This window comes from Thamnophis sirtalis, unplaced genomic scaffold (genome assembly GCF_051295495.1).
Source record: "Thamnophis sirtalis isolate CommonGarterSnake01/CBP01778 unplaced genomic scaffold, rThaSir2_p1.2 scaffold_3, whole genome shotgun sequence".
Lineage (NCBI taxonomy): Eukaryota > Metazoa > Chordata > Lepidosauria > Squamata > Natricidae > Thamnophis > Thamnophis sirtalis.
In genome coordinates, this window is record NW_028261383.1 from 111,466,919 (window position 1) to 111,491,692 (window position 24,774).

General features: G+C 38.2%; 2 protein-coding genes across 4 annotated transcripts; one reads left to right on the forward strand and one right to left on the reverse strand.

Moving 5' to 3' along the window:
- Window positions 1–490: 490 nt before the first annotated feature.
- On the reverse strand, window positions 491–3,078 carry PTTG1 (PTTG1 regulator of sister chromatid separation, securin). The gene is made up of 5 exons (XM_087707831.1): window positions 2,972–3,078; window positions 2,217–2,386; window positions 1,579–1,669; window positions 1,146–1,295; window positions 491–654 (listed from the first exon to the last, which is right to left on the reverse strand). Exons 1-5 carry the CDS (start codon window positions 3,060–3,062, stop codon window positions 581–583), a joined length of 576 nt encoding a protein of 191 aa, XP_087563957.1. The 5' UTR covers window positions 3,063–3,078; the 3' UTR covers window positions 491–580.
- A 2,635-nt stretch (window positions 3,079–5,713) lies between these two features.
- Window positions 5,714–24,755, forward strand: SLU7 (spliceosome associated SLU7). Of its 3 annotated transcripts, none has more exons than XM_087709685.1 (17): window positions 5,714–5,817; window positions 7,481–7,652; window positions 8,454–8,607; window positions 8,928–9,008; window positions 10,843–11,007; window positions 12,110–12,178; window positions 14,193–14,240; window positions 14,680–14,811; window positions 15,804–15,901; window positions 16,602–16,669; window positions 18,171–18,310; window positions 19,283–19,444; window positions 21,784–21,888; window positions 22,001–22,072; window positions 22,747–22,860; window positions 23,651–23,872; window positions 24,366–24,755. In XM_087709685.1, exons 2-16 carry the CDS (start codon window positions 7,489–7,491, stop codon window positions 23,828–23,830), a joined length of 1,752 nt encoding a protein of 583 aa, XP_087565811.1. In that variant the 5' UTR covers window positions 5,714–5,817; window positions 7,481–7,488; the 3' UTR covers window positions 23,831–23,872; window positions 24,366–24,755. The 3 variants fall into 3 exon arrangements, with proteins under 3 accessions (XP_087565811.1, XP_087565810.1, XP_087565809.1); XM_087709684.1 differs by having other exon boundaries at window positions 23,651–23,847; XM_087709683.1 differs by having other exon boundaries at window positions 5,742–5,817; window positions 7,480–7,652; window positions 23,651–24,755.
- Window positions 24,756–24,774: the final 19 nt, after the last annotated feature.

Sequence of the window (24,774 nt, forward strand, 5' to 3'; positions counted from 1 at the left end):
CTTCTTCTCCACCATCATTGAAGCATGTGATCACCTTTTCTGTTCAGAACTCAAGCCATGTGGTCCTGTCCACCATTAAACCATCTTTCCAAGCAGCCTCCATGTCTCCAGTGTCTTTTTCCCCACTTGGAGCCGAACCCAGAAGGACATTTATTTCATCAATAGAAAGCATATACATATTATTCTTACACGATAGGAAAAGTGATTTGTTCCCAAATATTACCTGTAAATATGATAGGAGAAATCCTCTTATGTTTGCTGAAGGTAGAAGATAATTAAAGTAAAAGGGGGAATGGACAATTGGCTGCAAACACTGCTGCTGAAAAACAGTTTTGGTTGGTGTTTGCTTTTTATATTCTTTGTAGGGTTCATCTTAAATTCAAAATTGTCTTTCTTTGGGGTAAAAATGGTAAATAAATAATTTCATTATGTGAAATTCTTTTCCCAAATCTACCAGCAGTTCAAACAAGTTAAGAGTTACAACTACAAGTACTTATAACTACAAGTTCTTTATTATAACATTGAAACGAGTTACAACGTTGTTCAAAAATACAACTTTAAAATATAGGTTATTTACTTGTTACAAGGGAGGGGGGAGATCAATTACTATTTCATCCAGAGTGGCCAGAAAATTCTTAGTTGACTGCAGGCAATCTAAAAAAATAAATAAAAAAAGATTATAGTATCTCAAGTCAGTTATATTTTCTGATTTAGCTCTAGCTTTAGGTATTTTTCTAAAGTGACTAAAAAGTATGTTTACTTAATCATTCTTAAAGTAGCTGTTATTGAATAATTCCTAAACAGTTGTCACCTTTTTTTCTTTCTACTACCTCTAGCCCTTCCTAACTAGGTGCCTTCCAATTATCTTAGCAAAACTATTAACCCACATGACTAAGAAATAGCTAGTACAAAGTGTCAAATTTGCATCACTTGATGTATCAGAACTTTTTTCCCCTTCACTAAACTGGGCAGGGGTGGGGCCAGTACATGACGCATCGGGCCTGTTGGCCGTGAGTTTGACACCCCTGAGCTAGTAAAACTAGAAATTATGGTTCAGTGCATCTTGAAGACCCCAGATTGAACAAGGCATTTAAAGAAAAAACATCATAGCTGCTAGGTTTTCTGAATACAGTCTAACTATTTACCATAGTCCCATGAAATTAAAGGTTGTTTTGCAGGCAGAGGGATGCTGCTTGCAAATCTATCAGGCGCACTATCAAATGTCATAAGAGGAACTCCAGTCAAAGACATATGGCTCAGCCGGTGCTCTTCAGGAACATCAAAACTCTCAAAATCTATCAAGGGAAAACAGAAGAACAAAATACAATGAAATCCAACTTTCAATTTGATCTTAAGCATGGGTCAGAGATAAACTTGGTTAAAACCATACTTAAGTTTAGTCAATATAACTTCTAACTTTTCATTATCTTTATTAACCTGGACCAAGAATGGAATCCTACTTCACTATATACAGGATGACATGCCAGTGATATCATATTTTATTGTCCAGATGTTTATTTTTGACTAATTATTCAATAATGAGTCCTCTGCTGAAACGCTTTTTTTTTGGAGTATTACCTAGAGGATTATAAGAAAAAAGATTCTCCTTTTCTGGACATTCTTCAGGAATCATGCTGTTGTCTTCAGTTCTGCTTGTATTTTCATTTGCCTAAGTAAGAATAATAAAAAATATAGTTACAACATCCTCTCAAGACAAAGATTAGAGATTGTAGCACATGAATATTAAGCAATTTCTCTGATCAGATTGTTTCTCTAAAATTGGTTTGTGCGTCCCTTCACACAATTCAGGTTACTAAAGCCCTTCCCCTCTGTTTAGTCTTAAATATCACCTTTGTCCTGGTCTATTTATCTTTCCTTTCACTCCTCCCCCCCCCCCAAATTAATCATGCAGATATCAATTTCATTTCCCTTCCAATGGAACGGCATGGAAGTGATGTATTGCTTTTCTGGCTGTCCATCAACTTCCAAGATATTTCTTTTTTTGTGTGTGTAACTGCTTGAATGCTATACATTGCAGATTAGGAGACATCTCTAAAGCTTTACTGTATGTTCTACTATAACTACTATAAACTGGGATTCATGCTTTCGATTCATTCTTTGATTTAAAATTATTCTAAGTTGTTTAACACAAACACTGTTAGTTTTTTCTGTCTGAGCATCTCAATGGCAGCCAACAGAAAATTAGCTTTACTAACCTTTTTTGACAATAACTTTTTTCCTTTAGGGAACTGACTCTTTGTTGTTGCTAGAGGTCTGTTCAAACTTCCCAGAACTTTCCTGACTGATTGAGATTCTGTTAGGTTCACATTAGCTGTCCTTCCAACAAGAGGGGTTTTAGGATGAGACCTTTCTACAAACACTTTTGCTGTGGAGGGGAAAAGTCCTGTTATACAATGCAATTTAGGTCCTATATTCCAACATTTCTTTATTAAAGTAGGTTTTCTCTGTTTAGCATCCCCAAATGCACTAAAAGCATACAACTGGACAATTCAGAATAGGGCTATGGAGGAATCAGTACAATCCCATTGGCCTTTATATCCATTAGGTAATAATTTTAATAAAATGGCTTGTCTAAGACAATATCCTAACAGTTTAGCTCAGCTTGTTCCATTCACGGAATCCACACAGTGCTCCCTTTCTACAAAGCAAAAAGATAGCCATTTTTCATTTCTCTTTATTCCCAACCTGCTATTTTCACAAGAGTTACATCACCAAGTTATTCTTCAAATGTAACTTATAGTCTCAAGACTGGCTCTTTTGTCAGTGCTTTCTATTATACAACAGCCACATTGACATCATATGTAGGTAGCTCTTCATCTTCCATCCACTTAAAATAAGAAATCATTCTGATTAGACAGCATCCAAATCAATTAATATGTTTAGTGAGTCTTTTTAGAGGGTTTTTTTTGTTCAGTTAGACTACAGCTATATTATATTAATGCAAACTCACAAGGTGCCAATAGTTGTTTTAGTCGATCCTTAGTAGCAGTGGCTGTGCCGGTTTCTCCATTCTCTTTGTCTATGAAGATATGTGTTGCCATTTCTATGACATCAAATGATCCCTAAAACAGATATATTATTATAAAACATATAATATTGTGTTAATAACAGATATTAACACAATATTATAGCACATCTAAGTTTATTCCTTAACCCCTCACATCAATACAAGACTGCAATTGTAACCTTCTCCTAGAGTAGGGCTCTCAAATTCTCAGCCCACAGGCCAGATGCGTCACATGCTAGCCATGCCCACGCCTGGTTTAGCAAAGGTGGGGGGAGGGGAATCCTGACATGTCACGTGACACTGCCATGACACCATGAGTTTGACTCCCGGGCCCTAGAATATTACATAGTTAGGACAGCAGCTTCTGGCTCAGAATCTTTCAGAACCAAGGCAGTTATCCTATTCAAGCTGTCTTAAATTGACTCAGATGAGAAGACTGTGAATTCTATACAAGATTCACCTATTCTTTCTACAAGAAACACATTTTTGGCTTAAAGAATGTGACTTTATAATTGTTTCTTCCAATTTGGAAAACAGTGTCTCCCATCTACTTTGCAATATATATAATTCTTTGATTTGACAGTGGAAACAAATAAATAAATTGTATTGTCTTAATTTCAACATAGCTAGAGAATAATTTGATTGGTCTGTAAAAATGCTATCTGTGGATAATTAGGCCTCAGCAAATGGACAGCTGACTTTGGGCTCAAAATTAAGAAAAATCAGATCAAGTTTATAATTAATTATAAAAACTATAAGTATGGTTAGATAGGCTGGGATCTCAAAAGTAAGTCAGTTACAATCCACTTCCATTTTGGTTCCATAAACATTTTGACTGAACTTTCAAGTTCAATAAGGAGACTTATTTACAACAAATCAGGAGTTACAATTGAATAAGTAAGATTCAAAATTTATAGGTCAGACTAAATATAGTACAGTATAGCCATTAATTTGATATCTAAATGCTACTTAGTCTTCCCAGCATCTAGTATTCAAGGATATAAAGTCTTACCTTACTTTGAATTAAACACTTTGTAGTTTAAACAACTAGGCTTTTAACAAAAAATAGTTCTCCCTCACCCCCTAGCTTAGAATATCATATCTCATGAAGTTTTAAACCGACATTTTTGTTAGTTCTACAACAAAAATATTATTCCATATGAATTTGTGATGTGCATGCACTATAGAAGTCAGCATGTCTTTCTCTGCTGCTACCTATAAACAGAACTTTATTTTTCAATTATTTCAATTTAATACTCATAGAGCCGGCATTTCTATGTTTATCAATAGAGCTTCTTCAGAATTAGTTTTAGAAGGTTATCAAACAGAAAAATAGCATTGCGGAACAAATCCGTAGAAAGTATACGCGACTTTAAAACAAAAACAAGTTTTAGCAATTATGACAAAAGGTAGATCATCCCGCTTCTCCCTAAACTACGGTTTGCAGTTTTAATATTGCAACAGAGGTAGCTTTTAAAGCCTAATACGTAAGAACAAACAGAAACTAAAATTAAACTAACTGTCATGGGGAAAAAAGTTCTACATCCAGGATCCCCTTATCGATTCATTACCTCGACAAGCACTTTGCGTATAACCTACAGCACGGCTTTCTCTACCGGATTCTTTTAAATCATTAACTTGGTTCCTGATTGGCTGTTGAGCCTCGTGTTCTAAACCAATGTCGGCTTGGGGGCAGGAGTGGAGGCTGCACTGCTTTGCCTTGAATCTCATTTGCAGGCAACGCGGGATATTTAAGAGCCGAGGATTGTGATGTCGATTTGTGAAGTACGAAAGCGATACTGACTTGATCCCATAATCTTCACTTTCGGGTGGGGGAAGGGAACTTCAAGCTTCAGAATAATTTAATTTTTAAAAATACATCAGAGGGAGGGCTGTGTTAATCTATAGTAACACAATCAGCATGGGATCGAGGTATTTTACGGCATTTTACTGTGAAGCTATGAACATCTAAATCAGACCAAAGTCCCGTGAAACTCACTGGGAATTACAACTAAGTAAGTTTAGCTAGTAAATGTCTGATTAACTTTATTTGGGTTGGGAAAGCAAGAAGAGCTGGCCGTGGCTAAGACTTAGATGGGAGACTACCACCCCGGGGACACCACGACCGTCGGCTACACTGGTCGAGAAAGCCCCGGAAGAAGGCAATACAACTCACTCCTAAATCGTTGCCAATATAACGATATGCTTCCCCTATAGTCGCATATTAATGATTGGTTGCATTAGTCCTATGTTATGATTGTGTGCCATCAAGTCATCTTGTCTAGAGATTAATAGCTAGAGTTTCTCCATGAAGACAATAAAACCTTTGTAACTCACACTTTTCACCTTGTCAGATTTTTCGTTTTTTTAAGCAAGGCAAAGATCCACAGAAACTTATACCATAATAAATAATAGATCCTATCGCAGCAACGTTAAGATTCTAGTAGCGGCTCGTATGCATTTCCACCAAGTCTTGACTTTCAGATCCTCGGGGCTTTATAAATGTAACAAATGTGTTTAGGAATAAACTTCGCCGACATTTGAAGTACCGACTCTGAAGAGCTTTAAGCTTATGTCCTCAAAAGAGGTACTGAAAGCCAAAACCAGGGAATGGAACGTCGTTGGGAGAAAGCTGAGCATTTTTATAATAAAATAAGAGTGCGGCCCCTTTAAGGAGCAGCGAGAAGGCGACCGCGCTGCATTGTGGGAAGCGGAAAGACACCGGAAGTGAGAGGATTAATGAGCGTCATAGGCCCTGTGACGCAGGAAGGTTGATCTGCGACTCGGGGGTGAGTGGCGAGTGTTCTCCTTTGGGTCGGTGACACTTATTTGGGCTGATTGGCTTTTTCCCGAGTGAAACCTGCAACCGGTGTCTGGAACTTAATCCGGGTTAAATTGCTTCGTAGGTAGTTAAATTCCGGGTCTCTTCGTTAATGGGACATGGGAAGTTCAGAACTCTCCTTTTTAAGTTTCATAAAACGAGAGCGAATTCCAGTTACGCCTCTTCTGCCGCTGCTATATAATGTCAAGGCAACTAAAGCTGGCCGGGAGTTCGGATTATAGGTTTCATAGTCCTGGTGTTATTGGTTAGGTCGACTGGGGCTGATGGAAGTTAGAGCCCTAAACACTTCGAGCCGACTAGGGCGCGTCTGTCCCAATTTAGAAAAGCAGCATATTAACTAATTGGACTTTCGGGAAAGGAAGGTGGCTGGGAATGCTTTCCGATGATACTTTATGTGCGAATGTATTTTAGAATTCATATGGTTATCTGTCTAGCATACTGATTCTAGACTATTCACAACAACCAACAAAAAACAGAGTAGAAACAGAACTATCCTTCCCATCAGATGCCAGACCAACCGCACCATTAGTTTTCTGACTCAACCCCCATCCAAGCCCAGTATTTGGGGTAAGAGCTAGGTGGTCTTCTGGGAGGCTAAAACCCTTCCAATGATCAGGACCAACTGTAGAGAAGGTGTGTCTCCAAAGCCCCAACAGATGACAGCCTTTAAAGGAAGGGAACAGGAACTCACCCAGGTCAGGTAATGGGATGGTAGATACCCTCAAAGAGAGGCAGTCCCATAAGTAACCTCATCCTGTGCCATGTATTTCTTTAAAGATGATAAGCAGCACCTATAAAGCAACTGGAAGCCAGTCCAGTTCACACTGCAACAGTCACACTATAATGGGGGCGGGGGGGGAGCACAGGGCACCCATTCTTGACCAGTTGCAGTGAATGATCCCCAAATTGCACAACAGTTCTGTCTGGAGGGGGGAGTTACCTTGTCCAGACAACAGCCACAAACATTATGGCTTGGTAGAGTTAACTCACAGCCAATTTTTTCCCAAACATGTCCATAGAGCATCCCAAGGCTGACCCAACTCCTGAACAGTATAACCTACCTAGCATGGGTAGAGAGGTATGATTGGGTATAATCAGCGCACAGGTAATGTTTGACATGCAATTGAGCCCACAATTTTGGATGGAAGTTGTGATGGTCATAAAGCAGGTCACAACATGCCCATACCCAATTTTATGTCTTGTTTTGTGGCAGTTATAAAACAAACACTAGTCTGTAAAAAAAAAGTTCGTAATATCTACAAAAGGAAAAAAATCCAAAATATTTTTAAATAATAAAAATGGCAATAAAATATAAATTAAAAGTCTTGACTGAACTCATAAAATTGGTATAAAATACAATAAGAAAACACCAGAAGCATTTGAGTGATTCACTAGCTCTCACAACTAAAAAATAGCATGAAGGCCCGATACTTGATCAATGGATTGCTGTCAGAAAAAAATTGATCTTCCACATTCATCCACATCTTGATACCCTTGGGAGAGAATTTGCTTTTCAGGCTAAATTAATCAAAAATGGTCAGGACTTTTTTAGCATTTATTAAAATAGTTTGAAAACCTATTAACAAATACAAACATGTATTTGTTAATAGGCCAAAGTATGGAATCTGGGAGCATGGAAACTATAGCTACTAATCCCCCTGGGGGATCAAATGGCTTGGAAGAACCCAAGAAGATGACGAGAGAAGATTGGAGAAAGAAGAAGGAATTGGAAGAACAACGAAAACTGGGAAATGCACCAGCTGAAGTTGATGAAGAAGGAAAGTAAGTATTGTTTGTAATCCCAATACAACTTTCTTTAGTTTTTTTAGCATATTATAACAAAACTAAGTGTGGAACTTCTTCCGAAAGATTATTAGATATTGATCTCAATTATGAAGTGAACTAAGTTAATTTATTTCAGTCTTTGATTTTTTCTACATTTTCCTAACCTTTTATAGTATAGGGCAGGCAATTGGAAGTACTTAAATTTGGAATATCAAATCTGACGTGGCTAGAATCAAAAGAGATTACAATACATTCTCTAGTTCAGAATTTTAAAAATCTTGGAACTCAAGAGTATTGTAGACACTTCTGATTCTATTAGGTTAGGACCAAGACCCATTGATTTAAGTGGGAGAGTCTTAGTCCTAACCTAATAATAAGACAGCATTGGTGTTGACATAGAGGATCTTAATCTTGGCCAGAATGCTCTCTTGGTTTCTTTGCCCTTCACTGGGAGACAAAGAACAGGAAAGCCAATCAGAGACAGAATCCATGTACAGAAATCTTGTGATAATGTTTGTCAATTTTTTTTATTATGGATGAGGTGTATTGTTGAGCCACATGAACATCTGTGAAAATCTTGCTCCATCCCTCATATCATACAAATAAATAGTATAGTATAGTCTTTATTGTCATTGTACAAAATAAATACAACAAAATTTGTTGAAATAAAGTTCCAGTGAAGGTCTTAAAAATATGGTAGGATGGAAATGGTTCCTGAATTTTAAAAAAATATTGTTCAGTTATTCCTACTTAATGACGAGCTAAATTCTCATCTAATTGTAATACTACTTATTACAGAGACATCAATCCTCATATTCCCCAGTATATTTCCTCAGTACCATGGTATATAGATCCTTCAAAAAGGCCTACACTGAAACATCAGAGACCTCAACCAGAGAAGCAAGAAGAATTTACATCACTATCAGAATGGTATAAACGAGGAGTTAAAGAGGTAGGTATCTATATGTAAAAGTGATACTATAGTGCAACACTATTAATAAATGTTAGCAAATTTGTTGGACTTTTTATTATGACATGTTCAAAAAGTCAAATTCAGTGATGGTGAATTTATATTCAAATGTGAAGCACCATAGTTGGTTAGCTATGTCTGGCTAAAAATTCCCTGCAATAAGCATTTCAGAGTAACTTATATAGTTAGATAATGTCTTTGTAAAATTAGAATGAACCTGCCATATTCTATATTCTCATATAGGAGAGGACAAACTAAATGTTCTCTATTGCTACAAATGACTTATTTCTTTTTGTCTTTAGAATGCTGTTGCAACTAAATATCGCAAAGGTGCTTGTGAAAACTGTGGTTCATTGACCCATAAGAAGAAAGATTGCTTAGAGGTAAATAACATTCCATAAAAGCACAGTATGAGCCTATGTCTCAGGTAAAATTTTGTAGTTTGTGTGAATTTTAAAAAATAGCATCTAATAGAATTCTGTGGAAGTCAAAGATGTGCATGGAACATAAGAACAGATGTGAAATACTCCATAATAAGTTTCTTCTTCTTTTGCTGTCTTGCTTTTTTTTTCCAAATGAAAGTATGTTTTTAGAGTATATTTAATTATATATACAGGTAATCCTCAGGGTACCACAGTTCATTTAATGACCATTGCAATGATGACCCGCCCCAAAAATATTTACAATCTCGTTTCAAAGTTACGAATTCTACAAAACCCACGTGGTCATTTGCCATTCTGACCAATGACAAAGATGCAACGTGCCCTATCTATCCCCAGTCCTGCCTTGCCAGGTTCCCAAAGGCATTAGGGGATTTTACATGGTCTTCCTCCAGCTCTCACAATGCTTGCTTACCTTGTGAAGATTTATAGAGTTTGGTGGGGAAAAGGAAAGAGAGAAGGCCTCTCTTGCTGGGCCATGTGGGAGAATTCTAGTGGAATTTGTTTTCCTTTTTCCATTCTCAGCCCATGCATTTTGAAACTGTTGCTGTAATTCTCAGCAAATGAGGCCTTCCCCTTCCCTCTGCATCACTTCTTAACCTTTCATTGTATGTTCTCCATACTGGCAGAGGCAGCTCAAGCTTGCCTTTTGAAACCTGAGCTGCCTCTACCTGAGGTGTGCCTCATCAGCAGTGGAAGGAAAAGGGTGAAGGTCAGATGGGAGTGGTAGGGGCTTTGCAGAAGAAACAGCACCAGGCCTGAAGTAGAGGCTTGGAGGCAGCAGTCAACTGATAACTGCTAAAGGCTCCAGGTCTCTACTTCAGCCCCAGCACTGCTGCTGAGGAATGCCGCTGCACAAGGTAGCAGAAAGGGGAAGGGTATTGGGGAGATGGGCAAGTGGGTAGACTTGTAGTATCCTTGTAGTTGTAAGTGGACTGCCAAATGCCTAAATTCTGATCACATGACTGTGGAGGCACTTATAGCAGGTATAACTTTATAGGCTGGGCATAAATCCCATTTGTGCAATGCTGCTGTAATTTTGAATGGTCGCTGAACAAATGGTTCTTAAGAAAGGACTGCCTGTATGAGGAAGAGGTTAATCAGATGACAAACAGGAACCATTTTTCCAAAAGGTAACGGAATTCGGTAAAAGTAGCAAGAGAATCAAGTATGTTGTTAAATATAGCCAAATCAGGGCTATTTGCAATTGTTAAACTGGTTTTCCCGTATTTTTCATTTTAAAAAAAGGGAAAATTTTTGATGTCAGAAAATTCCAAGTTTCCACCCCATAACAGAGAATAAGGCATATTCGTACGCAGTTATTGCAGTCAGGTTACCATGGGATATGGTGGTCCCCGGCCACAATGGATGGACCAATAGGATTTTAGTTTATCATTCCAAATTTTAGGTCTTTGAAGCTTCTGTTTATTTCTTTATTTACAACATTTTAGTAGTAGTGTTTTCATTTAAAAGAAATCAAAGCAATTACTTTTTTTTTGTAAGGAGTTATATTCATTTGTCCCTCATGGTTCTTGGTTTCAGTGTTAACAGTGGAGCTGTAGTTCAGTCACATAAATATAGTAGCTGCATTACACCTGGAAAAAAACAATACCACCAGGGAAGAGTCTGCAGGAAGGAAAAGATAGGGGGGAAAAACATCACTGCTATATGAAGATGGAGGGATTAGGTTTCCCTACTGTCTGCTAAGAAAAAGGAATAATTGTATATAGTTTTCTTTCTGAGAAGCAAAGATTTCATTGCATATTGTTCCTTGCAGAGACCAAGAAAAGTTGGAGCAAAATTTACAGGAACTAACATTGCGGCAGATGAGCATATGCAGCCTCAATTGATGTTTGACTATGATGGGAAAAGAGACCGTTGGAATGGTTATAACCCAGAAGAGCATATGAAGATTGTAGAAGAATATTCCAAGGTTGATCTAGTAAGTAGGTTTTTTTCCCCTCTTTGGATATAACATCAACAGTAAAGCTAAAAATTCCCCTCGCACATATGTGCTAGTCGTTCTCGACTCTCGGGGGCGGTGTCCATCTCCATTTCAAAGCCGAAGAGCTGTGGTCATGTGGCTGGCAGGACTAAATGCTGAAAGCACACAGAGCGCTGTTACCTTCCACCAAAAGTGGTTCCTATTTTTCTACTTGCATTTTTACATGCTTCTGGACTGCTAGGTTGGCAGAAGCTGGGACAAGTAACAGGAGCTCACTCTGTTACACAGAGCTAGGGATTTGAACCACTGAACTGCCGACCTTTCTGATCGACAAGCTCAGCATCTTAGCCACTGAGCCACCGCATCCCATAACAAAGATACATCAACAGTATCTTTGTGTAATTGTGTCATGTTAATATAAAAATAAATAACATTATTCAGAACTGACTCTTATGCTAATATAAACATGTAGACATGTTTCTAAAATGGTGTCAGAAGCTGTTATTGATTCATTTACTTTAATTTTCCAAGTGTTTAAATAAGATTTTTCCTCCTCCGTGCATGGAGACCCTGGAGATTTACTGTACCTGTTCATGTTTGCATGTAAATTATAAGTACTCTTTCATCAAGCAGCACCTTTCTCTAATAATTAAGATTTCCCCCTTCCCCAAACCTGGTTAGTCAACAATTAACCACAAAGTATTTACATTACTGAAAAAGGAGACAAGAGGAAGGTGCATCCCCCTACACACCATTCATAGCTTGAAGGGAACCATGGCTGCCTTTACTTTAGTAAAGGTATTTTCTCATTGGCTGCCTCTGAATTAAGACACCAAAGAGGCTAGACATTCTTAAGTCTTAAGAAGGTCATTGAAGAAATGGAGGAAAAGATTTCAAACGAGTTTAGCAAATGAATAAAGATGGGGGGGGAGCTAAGTCCATTTTTTGTCTATAAATTGCTTACACTTCTGTATTGTTGACTCTAAATTATGCCTTGCTCATCAGAACCAAGAAGAATATTTATTATTTCATGATAAGTATGGAATGGTTAGGAAATCTTTTAAGAGAAATACTAACCTATTTTTCCTTTAATGTACAGGCTAAACGCACACTCAAAGCTCAGAAACTGCAGGAGGAACTCGCTTCAGGAAAACTGACGGAGCAAGTGGTAAATCGGGGGAAAGAATATCTAAATCAGAAGGAAAAGACAGTGTTTTCCTGGTTTTTTTAAAGCATATTTTTCTATCTAGTATGTTGACACAAAAGCACTGAATATGGCTAACAGTTCTGTACAGTAAAGTTTTCCCCGTTGACTGAGTTAAATGAATGCAAGGGCTTCTTTCACTTTGCAGTAAATTCTTAATTGCTTCACTAGATGGCAGTGTAAACTTTATATAATTCTTCTGAATGTAAGGAATCAATGTCTCCAGGTGATCCCGTGGGAGGAGTCATTGATGGGATATTCTCAGACCCCATTTGCCTTGAGACTGAGGTTAAATTGAGGCCACTCCCCTCTGCTTCACTTCCTGGCTCCCAGTTAATCTCAGTCTTCCGGCCTAATAGACTTTTTTCTTTGCTCCTGACTTTAATCAATTTGGTGTGAGAGTTTTCCATTCTTGCCTTCCCCACCTCCTCCCTTGTCTTCCCTGAGTGATTGTGGCTGCGTTGGGCAATAGCTGGGCTTTTCTGGAGCGCCTCAGGCTCCAAGATTGCTTGCAATCTCTGGGGAGCCTCCGAAGCTGGCCTCCAGAAGATCAGAAGAGGAACTGCATTTCCACCCCATCGGGGGCTGCTGGACCTCCTCCAGACCTCTGGGTGACGCTGTTGAGGCAGAGCTCCTGGAGGAATCAGGCCGCATGATCAGCTACCGCCATCTTGGATCCCTGCCAGCTTCCGGGAAGAGGCACGTGGCCATGACAGTCATTAGAGCTCTGCAGAGGCCACGTGCAGAGGCACTCTCCCCATGAATCGGGGAATCGCTTCCAGCTGTTCCTTCAAGGCTCAGGCTTCTGATTCCCTCCCTGGGACATCTAATATTGGTATGTCCCATCAATAACTCCTCCCACGGGATCACCTAGGAGACTGTGAGTTGGTCTTACCTGAACTGCAGGTCTCTAGGTTTCCGTAGGAGAGTCATTCCCCATCCCAATTGGGCGCTGATGCGGGAAGTACCTGAACATTCTTGTTGTATTAGGTTGGTTCGGTTCTTGGCTGGTTTGGTTGTTGTTGTGTTCCGTTTGCTGTTCCTTACCATTCCTACCAAATTCCTCTTATACTGTTAACCTTCGATTAAACTGGGAGCCAGAAAGTGAGGCAGAGGGGAGTGGCCTCAATTTAACCTCAGTCTCAAGGCAAATGGGGTCTGAGAATATCCCATCAATGCCTCCTCCCACTGGAACATAGAGACCTGCAGTTCAGATAAGACCAACTGATATTTTCAGGAGGAAAAGGTATTTTCATTGTTTGAAATTTATTTTCCTTTTCCTGGAAACCTAATTATTTATTCAGGTAGCTAAACATTTCTTCTTCTGGTTTGCAGCAACTCCCCAAGTTTGGCAAGAGGTGTTTTGTTTTTGGTTTTTTTTTTTTTTTTTGCATCACTGGCATCACTGATCTTTTGAAACTGGAAATTTCAGAGATTAACATTGCACAGAGAATGGATTCATTTCTTTATATATATGAGCTTGTGTTCTTTTTAGTAATGATGAAGTCTTATTTCATGCTGGGTCTTTACATAACCAACACAAGGATGCTATCATAAGTGCTATGATCTATTTTGATTCCTTATCTCCTTTTAACAATTACTGGTACTTTTAAAATCTAAATTAGAAGCCAATTTAATTTAAACTATTGCATTAAAATTACAGTTTACTGTAACACTTATTCACTTATTCTTGATTTTAAGAGTGGGTATGAAATGTAAAAAAATATTTTAGTTATTTGTTTTGTGGCTAAGAAAGCATGAAAGAACAATCTTGTCAAAAGCTATTTTGAGGAAAGAGAGTTAGATAAATAAAATGGCTTGAAGCTAATAATCTGCCTTGGTCTAGCTTGAGGCCAAGTGGAGGCCTTTCTTTTCAGAATGCCTTTTCTCAAAATTTATCATTTCTTCTGATAACTTCACTGTATAGTTACTGTGATTGTGTTGATTTTGAGAGATTGTTTTTGTTTGTTTTCTCCAGAACTCCCCACGTCATCGATGGGGAGAAGAGGACCTAAATTCACAAACGGTGAGAGTGGTGTTGTTTTTAAAAAAAAATACATAACAAAATGCAAGATTATATATATATATATATATATATATATATATATATATATGAATTTGATATTCTGTGTGGCATTCCTTGATTTTTTAAGTAGCCTTTATCATTTTGCCTTCTTATACAGAAATATATAGGTTCATTTCTCATTACAGCTGGAGTTTTTCAGACAAGTGATATAATGAAACTTTGACTCAAAGCAGAACTTAAATACCTAGCAACTTCAACCTTTATATAATTGTGTTTTTATTTGCAAACTGTTTAACCAAGTAATTCAGTCCTTCATTAATAGAATTATATTAATATTAGTATTTTTTTAAAAAAATCACTTAACTTTCGATATATGTATTTTGCTACTGATGCAAATGAAATCACACCAGTTAGTTAATGCCACACACTCTCTTTTTAGGAAAGAGATCATAACAGTGAAGATGAAGACGAAGACAAATATGCGGATGACATTGATATGCCTGGACAGAATTTTGACTCCAAAAGACGTATTACAGTCCGAAACTTGCGAATTCGAGAGGACATTGCTAAAGTAAGCTGGATAACATCAAAAACTGTCATTTTGAAGCTAATATTCTACATATTATTCTAAAAGGCACATTTTTATTCTGATTATCTTCCTGTCACATCAGTAGTATCATCAAGTAGTAACTAAGTATGTGTTTTGTCCCAAGGCTCTAATATATACGGAGGTAGACTTGGCTATCTGCCACAACTAAGGAGGGAGATAAGCAACCCCTTGGCTGGGAGCCCAGAAAGCTATCTCTATGAAACAAGAAATTCTCCCAATCTTTCACTACGGCTGGATCAGTAATTGTTGTTTCCTGCAAAATTCCCCTCCCGCCGCCCCACCTATAAGCTCTCTAGGAAGGGCCAACCAGTAGCCACCTGTTCCTATTTCCTTCTGTGATTCTGTTTCCAAAGCTGCTCCTTCCTCCTCTCAGCCTTACGTATACGCACATCAGGGACAGCCTCCCTCTGTTCTTCCTCACTGCTCCCTGACTCAGACGCCATCTGGTGGCCAACAGGCCCCTCTAGTCCCTGCTCTGACTCCAAACACCCCCCAGAGACTTCCTCAGACTCTAGGGCAGTCCCATAGTGTTCGTCGCTGTCAGATTCCACCAACAGCTCAGCTGTCCACTGTTGGGCCACAACAGTATGCCACTCTATGGCTTAGGATACTGTGTGAATTCAGCAAATGCAACAAAATAGTGTAAATACAGTGTAAATCATTTAGTACTGTGTAAAATGATCAAAATAATCCAAGATACAGAATTTCAGCTCTCCTTCCTTTCTGCAGAATGGCATTCCTTCCTTATAGGGATTAAAGAGAACCGGTTATGGGTATAGTGATGGGTGATAGCTGTAATGCATCCTAACTTTGGGTTTGCCTGATTCACATTATTGATTATCTGGTTTTATTGGTACCTCTACATGATAATCTCATAATAGCTACATTAAATTGATAGTGTTGTTAGCTGTATTAGAATTTCAAGCTGATATTTTTATGTTCTTGCTCTTTAGTACCTACGGAATCTGGACCCCAATTCTGCCTACTATGATCCTAAAACCAGAGCAATGAGGGAGAATCCTTATGCCAATGCAGGAAAGAATCCAGATGAGTAAGTTAGTTTCAAATTGCTTCAACAAATTCATGGTCTTGTATTCTCCTCTAGAACTGATACATGGGAAGGTCTCTCCTGGTTGAAGAAAGTTTCAAAAAGAGAGAGAGAAGTATGTCATAGTGCTCTTTCCTCAGAGCAGATTGTCTGGAATGCTCATAAATCTTGGAAAACTGGGAGAGTTGGCAATGAACACAGATGAATATTAGTTGCCTACAGCATAACTGCTGTAAAATAAGTACCACAGGTTTCTGTAATTACCTTCAGAAAGCTTTTAACTCTTAGTGAATAACCATGCCATATAAGAAAAAGTCTTTTTAATCTCTTATGTGTAGATGAAATAGACATTTGGCTGCAGAAGAATGTCTATCCTTTTTCTTGCCCAGTTTTAATTTGGAGATTATTTCTCATAGTATATTTTAATGACAACTAAATTACGAATTACTCTGTCAACACATTGATCTAAATTACTAACAAAGTAATTTAAAATGACATTTTAAGACCAAAACGATCGGCTGCTGTTATCAAAATGCAATAGGAGAAGCAATAATGAATCCCAGAATCACATTAATGAACAAAGAATGGGTCTTATTAAATTTATACTTTTTAATCAAAACAGCCTTGTATTTGCTTTGCTTCTGTATGTGCAAAATAGAACCACAAGCTAAATACTTACAGAATGAAATATTTTTGCTTACAGAGTCAGTTATGCAGGAGATAACTTTGTTCGTTACACGGGGGCCACCATTTCCATGGCCCAAACTCAGTGTAAGTACTAAATCTGAGGTGTATCTTTTAATGCTGCTCACTTGTTTTTAAGTTAAATTTGTTTAGATAAGATTATTCTTTAAGGAAGAATATTTATATATCACACTTCTTAACTGTCCATCTCCCTCATAGGCATCTATGGTACTATAGGCATATTTGATACTATATTTCCCAAACAAAGGTGGAGGGGGAATACTACAGGCAAAGTCCTCTAACAATGCCCTCTCCCAAAGTATATTAAAACCATTGCTTTTTTTAAAGTTTTTTATTTTTATTATCTTATATATAGTTCAGGTATACATTCACATGGTTATTGCTCTTATTTATATTTATCACTTTTACATATTTATATTATAAAAGGTTAAAATATACATTCTGAGTTGCAATCCAAAACCATTGCTTTTTTGAAAGTTGCTATGCATATACCTTTCTAGCAGTGGTGGGTTCTGGATCCCGTTGCAACCAGTACGGTGCAACAGGACCAGAAGTCCATCACATGAACACACGCAGCGCGCACGTGCGCACTTATCGCCCGCAACACTCCAACTGCTTGGCGGAGCGTTATGCAGACGCTGTATGCTCTGTGCCCTGAAAATTTCAAATACCGGTAAGGAGCGCAGGTGGGTGGGCTCTCCAGAGCACCATACCGGAATGGTACCTGGTGCTCCTGGCAGGCACCGGTACGCCCATACCGGTCATAACCCACCACTGCTTTCCAGACTCTTCAAGGACTGTAAGTGCATGCTTTCTTTGTACTGTCAAAGGGTCATTGACTACAGAAAGAAAATATGCACTTTTATGAATTCTTAGGGGGCGTGATGGCTCAGTGATTAAAGACACTGAGCTTATCAGATAGAAAGCTAACACACTAGGTTTGAGACCCAAGTGCCATGCGACAGGGTGAGCTCCCGTTACTTGCTCCAGTTTCTGCCCACCTAACAGTTTGAAAGCATGCAAATGCAAGTAGATAAATAGGTATCACTTCAGTGGGAAGATAAGACTCTTCTGTGCATCTTTGGTGTGTAGCCATGCTGATCGCAGGACCACCAAAAATGTCTTCAGACAACTCTGGCTGCCTCAGCTAAGAAATGGACATGACCACTGCCCCTTAGAGTGAGGCATGACTAGACAAGGGATAATTTTACCTTTTATTTTTACCTTTATGAATTCTTAGAAGATTGGAGCTGGAAATGGATTAATTTATGATATCAAGGGAGGATGTGATGGTACCAAGTAAAATGTCCTCCAATCTCATTTACCTCTCTCGGGTCCTTGGTCTAAATATGGACCTGGTAGGGATAAGTGTTTATCCTCCACACTGATTCTGTCTCCTCCCTTTGTTCCTTTGTCTCCCATAGGATGGGAAAGAGTAAGAATCCTCTTTTCTAGGGTTTCCTTCACAGATAATTTTTTTCACAATATTTTCTAAGAGCCTATTAAATAAAAGCTAGTTAATAGTTCAACGTTCATGAAAATATTTTCCTTTCTTTTATTTTCAAAGTATTCGCCTGGGAGGCCTATGAAAAAGGCTCTGAAGTTCATCTTCAAGCAGATCCTACAAAACTTGAACTCTTGTACAAATCTTTCAAAGTAAAAAAAGAAGACTTTAAACATGGGCAGAAAGAAAGCATCTTAGAGAAGGTAAATTAACAGGCATGCAGTCTCCTTCAGAATGCCCTTTTTAAAGTTTTTTTATCATTTTACTCGAAAAAAAATGTTTGCAGCACCATGGCATAATTTCCCATTTTTAAATTAATTAAAACTTTGTAAAGTAATTAGATGTCAAATTATCTGAGACTTTGCTAGATCAATATTACTAAAGAATAAATCAATTAAAAATGGAAATAATCTCACATATCACCAGAGAAAGCTAAACAATTATAAACATAGTTAACATAGCTAACTTCAAAATCAGAGTAAACTTATGCAACTCTTGGCTTTTGATATTTTTTGTATATTTTGTATGGTACCTTAAATCCCCAAATGATTTTGAGACTGTTTTTTAAACATGTTGGCCTCTTTTTGGGGGGGGGGGTGTTCTGAACTTCAGAAGCAGGTTGTAAGGATGTTGGGGGGGAGGGGTCCATTGTAACTTTGAACAGTCACTAAGTGACTTATCATAACTTTATCAGTACTGTCTCCACTATTGGAATCTCATAGAAAAAGCATAAATGCAAACACTGTGTAAAATGCTACCAAAAAAAAATTTGAAAAAATGTATATGGTTACTCATACCACAACTCTAGGTGGCTTACAATAACAATAAAGACAGAAGTGATCAAAACAATAAAACTAAAACCTGGCACCTGAACCATCTTTCATAGTGCATCCAAAAAAGTCATACTCAGGGTGCAACTTCCCTGTTCCAACCTTTGGGGGGGGGGGGGAGAGTCAGCACTTTACAGTTGTCCAGAAGGTTGAAAGAGTGAGGACCTACCAGATCCTGGGGGTAGGCTGTTCCACAAGGCAGGGACCACTATGGAAGAGGCACATTTCCTAGGACTTCATAGATAGCAACTTTTAAGAGAAGGGACCTGGAGCCTCTCCACCCAATCCAATCTGGAACAGGAGTCCTGCAAATAAATCTTTCAAAATCCTTTTTTCCCTTTGTAGTATGGAGGCCAAGAACATCTGGATGCCCCACCATCTGAATTGTTACTTGCTCAGACAGAAGACTATGTGGAGTATTCTAGACATGGAACAGTTATTAAAGGTCAAGAGAAGGCTGTTGCTCGCTCTAAATATGAGGAGGATGTAATGATCAACAACCACACAGTAAGCACCTCAAACAGGACTTGGCAATTTGTGGTTCTTGAATTAATTTCAAATATTTTCTGCATTGAATAAGTGTAACTAGCCTCTGCATTGTTTAGCAATGGCAATCCCTGCAGTCCCAATTGCCACTGATAGCAAACCCCACAGTTGTGAGGCAAGGTAACTTCTTGCTGGTTTCTTTCCACAACCAAAGTTATTGGGGAAACCACAGCAGCTGGCATGTGTGCGTCTGGGAGTGGGTGCAAGAGTGCAGGTTGAGAAGGGCTTGCATGAGGCATGAGAGTTGGAGGGCACACAGGATGCATGGGGTTGGCATGAGCACAGAGGCGCTGCGGGAGGCTGTACTGGTTCGGTCATTATCCTAATGACTCCCAACCTTCTCTGCCAGCTTCCCCATTGACTGTTATGGGGAAACCACAGGGAAAGCCACAAATGGCAATCATATGATCATGGCTGCTGATTGTAAATGTGAACCAGTTTCCAAGTGCTCACAATCACATGACTATAGGGTGCTGGGGTGGCTGAACTCTGAGGATTGGTCATAACCATTTCAGCACCATCATAACATCAGTCATTAAAGAATGGTCATACATCAAGGACTTGCTGTGCTGATAACTTCATCCCTGCCCTGTCATGTGCTCTCCTCAATAGGCCATTCTCAGTGAATTGCTGTCATTGATTTAAAAATTCTCTGTGTTTCTATAAGAAATAAGTCTTTTCAAGTAATGAACAGTTAGTAAGGATTCTCTGCTTAGAATTATTCTGAGATTTACAATTGTAGAAATCCAACAAAAATCTTGAAGGCATAATTTTGGGCTTCTGTGATTTTTTTTAAATTACTTTTTAGAATGGCTTCCTTTAGAAAAATGTATACTGTACAGTGCTTTTCCTTTTCCTCCACATTCTTGTCTTAATTGTATTGTTCTGTTAAAGTTAGCTAATTGGCATGTGATCCATTAGGAAGTTTTCATGGCGCAATTAAGATGAAGCCAACAGATTGAATTGGGGCTGGTTACTAACGTGTTCTGACCCCCTCCTCCATCCAGTAACGAATGCTGAGACAAACTTAGCTGGAATGCCACAACTCTTTATTAACAGGAAACACAAATCTTGGTGGCTGAAAGCCCAAGCACGACAAACAGATAAGAACCTTGGCAGCAACCCAGACTCCGACAGATACAGATAACAGTTTCTCCAGCTTTGAGAATTAAGTTGACTCCTGCAAACTAGACTCCTCCCAGAGTCTCTCCTTAAATACTATCTTGAGAGGAGCCTAATTACAACCACCTGGATCCAATTATCTTTTGTATCTGCGTAGCTGTTCTCTACGTCGATCTGCCCGTCGTTGCCGGGCATTCAGGACCACCTACCTTGTCTCCTCGCTACTGCTCCAAGGCCTGACGTCAGGGGCACATTCACTTTGGCTTTCACCGCTGCTCCATGCCTCAGGCGCCTCCTGGTGGCCAACCAGCCTCTCTGATCCCTGCTCGGAGTCGGAACCCTGTCCAGGGTGCTCCACATCTCCCAGAGCCGACTCATAAGTCCCCTCGCCGTCGGAGTCTGTTTGCAGCTCCAGCAGCTCCTGCTGGGCCACAACACTAACGTTACTCCGCATCAGATTTACAACATGAGAAATCAGTTTGTAATGTGCAATCTGTTATCTAAACATTACAACTCTAATTTTTGTTAGTCATTTCTAACACTATGGTGTTAGTCATCACAAAGTGTTTGATGTTAGTCATGAATAGGTTCATAAGAGAGTATTTTGAAACATTTGTCAAGAAGGAGATTTTAGCAGAATTGAAACAAGATACTCTAGATGCAACTTGTTTCTTTTGACAGAGGATTGACCTTTCACTGAACCACCAGTTTGTTTTCCTTATTTATTTCAAAATATTCTATGAGGAAAATATTTAATATTTACTGAGTAGGGTTAAATGCAAAGAGAATATTCATCGATAAAATATGAAAAATATTGTTTAGTGAAATCCATCCCATACTTTTTAGATTCCCTTGATTTCATTAGTAGAATTAAGCAGATGCCAAATCTTTCAAATAAACCAGTATAATAGAATAGGGATTTGGTTCTTGATACAAAGGGATTATCACATTAGGTACACACAACTCCACTGATTAGTGCATTTTTCATTCTCTCTGTTCATTTTTCTGCTGTAGAAGAGTTGTACCAAAACTGTATAGAAATTTAAATAGTACATTCTTATTTATTATTTCTTAAATTTACCACGATCTCTTTGGGAATCAAAAATCCTTTATGAAATGTATGACATGAAATTGCAAGCCCTTATTATAAGCAGTTAATACCTTTGTTTTCCTTGCAGTGTATTTGGGGTTCTTACTGGAAAGAAGGAAGATGGGGATATAAATGCTGCTACTCATTTGTCAAGTTTTCATATTGTACAGGAGAAGCCGGGAAAGAAATTGCTGTAAGATATAGTTTATATATTGGAACTATAAATTAACATTTTTAAAACAAACCTAATATTTAACTCTCTTTGTGAAATTGGATTTTTCTCCAATTTTTTTTCCTGTACACAGAATGCCAGTGAAGAATTGCCAAGTGAGGTCCATGAGGACGAGCAGTTAACCAAACCCAAAACTCTAATGGAGGTGGGCCTCTTTATTGTTTTGTTTTCTTTCTAATGGATGGCTTTCTAACAAGCCTATTGCCAGTCAAAGACAAGAGAAGCTATTTTGGTATACAGAGTGTATTTATAATTTTTTTTTCCAGTAGCCAGAAAGGCACCAGAAAGGATAGCAGTGGTATAATTATGTCACCTGATGTGGCAGCTCCAATATTTTTTCCTGTTTTAGAAGGCAGAAGATTAAGTGAAATAAGTACATATATAAGCCTTGAAGGGGTGCCATACATTTTGTTGCTTAATTTACAAAAAGTAACAAAAAAAAAATAGACATTCTGCCATTATTCAGTGGCAGGATCTTAAGGTAAGGCAAAAGAAAAATAGATTGCGAAGTGTAGGTGGCCTCCTGTTTATTTGTTTCTGCCTTATATGAAGTTCTGAAAACATGACAACTATTACAGCACTTTCTAGGAAGTTGTAATGCAACCATTGTACAACAGCAATTATGCACCTGTTGCAGTTGTTGAAACTTTCAGGTAGGACGGGACTGCCAGGTAAGTGATATAGATACATGCATCTGCCCCTAAGAGGAAATTTCTGGGTCGTCATGTGTCACTCCCTTAAGTACCTATTGCCTGTAGCTTAGAATACCCACATTCATGTCTGTCTGCATTTGTGTTATCCTCTTTTCCATTGCCACAGCTACACCAACAAAAACAAAAAGAAAAAAAGAAGAAGAAAAAGAAAAAGCATAAGAAGAGTACAAGTTCTGATAGCGAGGGAGAAGACAGAAAGAAACAAGAAAAATTGAAAAAGGTATGCATAAAACCACTGTCAGCTATATTATCCTCAAATCCTCTGAAGTGTAACTGGCATACTAAATTCCAAAATGAAAATAGAGATTTATTTCTCTCAGTTCCCATGCTGGAACTTCTTTCCTATCAGCTATCTTTCCAGCAACAGATCTTCATAAATCCATATTTATTTTCACAAACCCATATTGAATATAAAGGAAAGAAATTGTCTTTTCCAATCAGAACGCATTAGCATAATGAACTAAGTTCTGGTTTTCTTGGATTTAAAAGAGAATCAGAGATTCCTGTTCTGTCTTCTGATACCACTGTGAAATTATATTCTCAATCTATGGAATAGCAAGCTGTGTTCTCACAACTATATGAGAGCAAGTTCCTGTTGATTGCTGAAAGAGTCAGTGGATGCTGAAGCTTTTATATTTAGTATTAATTGTTGTTAGTCTCTGAAATTTGAATAAATTTGCAGCATAATATCATTTATACATTAGCTTAGAGTAGACAAATACATTTTGCTTCTGTGTTCATAGTGAGATGATTTTTTATTCTGTTCCGATATATAACTCTTGTAGATTTTATATTGGCCATTGGCTTGAATCCTTTGGATCAAATCTGACTTTCACATGACCTATGTGATCTATTACGGATTGCAGCTTTTTCCAGCTTTCTCATTACTTTTCCTGACTATCTTTTAGCACAGTTTCACTCTTTGTACCATATTGAGTGTTACCATCTGCTTACTAGATAGTTGTAATTCCAGGGACAACTGTAACACAGCGGTCAATTTGTATTTTCAGGCACTGAATGCAGAAGAAGCCCGTCTCCTTCATGTGAAAGAAATCATGCAATTAGATGAGAGAAAGAGACCATATAATAGCATGTATGAAAGCCGTGAACCAACAGAGGAGGAAATGGAAGCTTACCAAATGAAGCGCCAGCGACCAGATGACCCCATGGCCTCTTTTCTGGGGCAGTAGTTTTGGGCAAAAGACTTGTAAGCTCATAGGACTTGTATATAGGTATCTAAACAAATCAATGTTATATGTGGTCACTTTTCCTAAACAAGTTGTCAGCTGATGTCCTGTTCTTTTGCATCATATTTACTCATGACCCAGTCAGCCTAGGGATCTCTGAATAGAAAAAAAATGAGCCAGGTTTTTTTGTTGTTGTTGTTGAGCAGGTTTGCTAATGTCCTTGGAAATTATAGTGCTGAATGAATTTCTGGATTAAAAAAAACTATTGATTAAAAGAGTCAGTAGATATTTCAAATATCAAACAGCACCCAATTGGTAGGGTCTGTTTCAAAAATGAACAATTGTTTACTTCCCTGAATAGATTAAAGATGACTCTGAGGAAAACTATCTGAATCTAATAGAATTCCACAATCCTGAAATGGTTTTCAAATTCTCAGCAGATTTTATTTTAGCATTCAAGCTATTAAAAGTGGTTCTAATATTTCATTTCTAATAGGTACCTTATTCTGTCACATTGAAAGCTTCTGTTTTCCTATAGATTGTGGATCATATTGGCCTCGGATTTGGAGGGTTGAAGTGTCACAAAATCAGAATGGCCTAACGTTGAAGGAATCTCTTCTACATTCTTTTAAAAACATTGTGATTTTCAACTTTTTTTGGAATTGAAGAATGAAGAATTCAAATTCTTATCGATTTGGAAATGCTCTAAATCTAACTATGATGTTTTAACAACATTGAATCTTGTGGTTCCAAAGGCTAGTTCATTCATTGTAACATAGATTGACTCTGCATAGTCAAACTGAGGAGCTCAAATTGGAGGGAGGTTTTGCCACGTCGACATGGCAAGCCAGAAGTTAGTGAAATGCAGAGTACCCTCCAACATTAATATGTAATGCTCAGTTGAGAAGTAAAATGGATATTTATATTAGTTGATGTGTAATTGCTAT

Bases quoted from the DNA above. Each gene is read 5' to 3' on its own strand.
- PTTG1 (XM_087707831.1), bottom strand. From the start codon at position 3,062: ATGGCAACACATATCTTCATAGACAAAGAGAATGGAGAAACCGGCACA. The intron at 2,387-2,971 runs GTGAGTTTGCAT...TCCCCTCCACAG, and splicing joins AAAACAACTATTGGCACCTT to CAAAAGTGTTTGTAGAAAGG. The intron at 1,670-2,216 runs GTTAGTAAAGCT...ATTCTTACTTAG, and splicing joins AAAAGTTATTGTCAAAAAAG to GCAAATGAAAATACAAGCAG.
- SLU7 (XM_087709685.1), top strand. From the start codon at position 7,489: ATGGAATCTGGGAGCATGGAAACTATAGCTACTAATCCCCCTGGGGGA. The intron at 22,073-22,746 runs GTGGGCCTCTTT...CCATTGCCACAG, and splicing joins AACCCAAAACTCTAATGGAG to CTACACCAACAAAAACAAAA. The intron at 22,861-23,650 runs GTATGCATAAAA...TTGTATTTTCAG, and splicing joins AACAAGAAAAATTGAAAAAG to GCACTGAATGCAGAAGAAGC.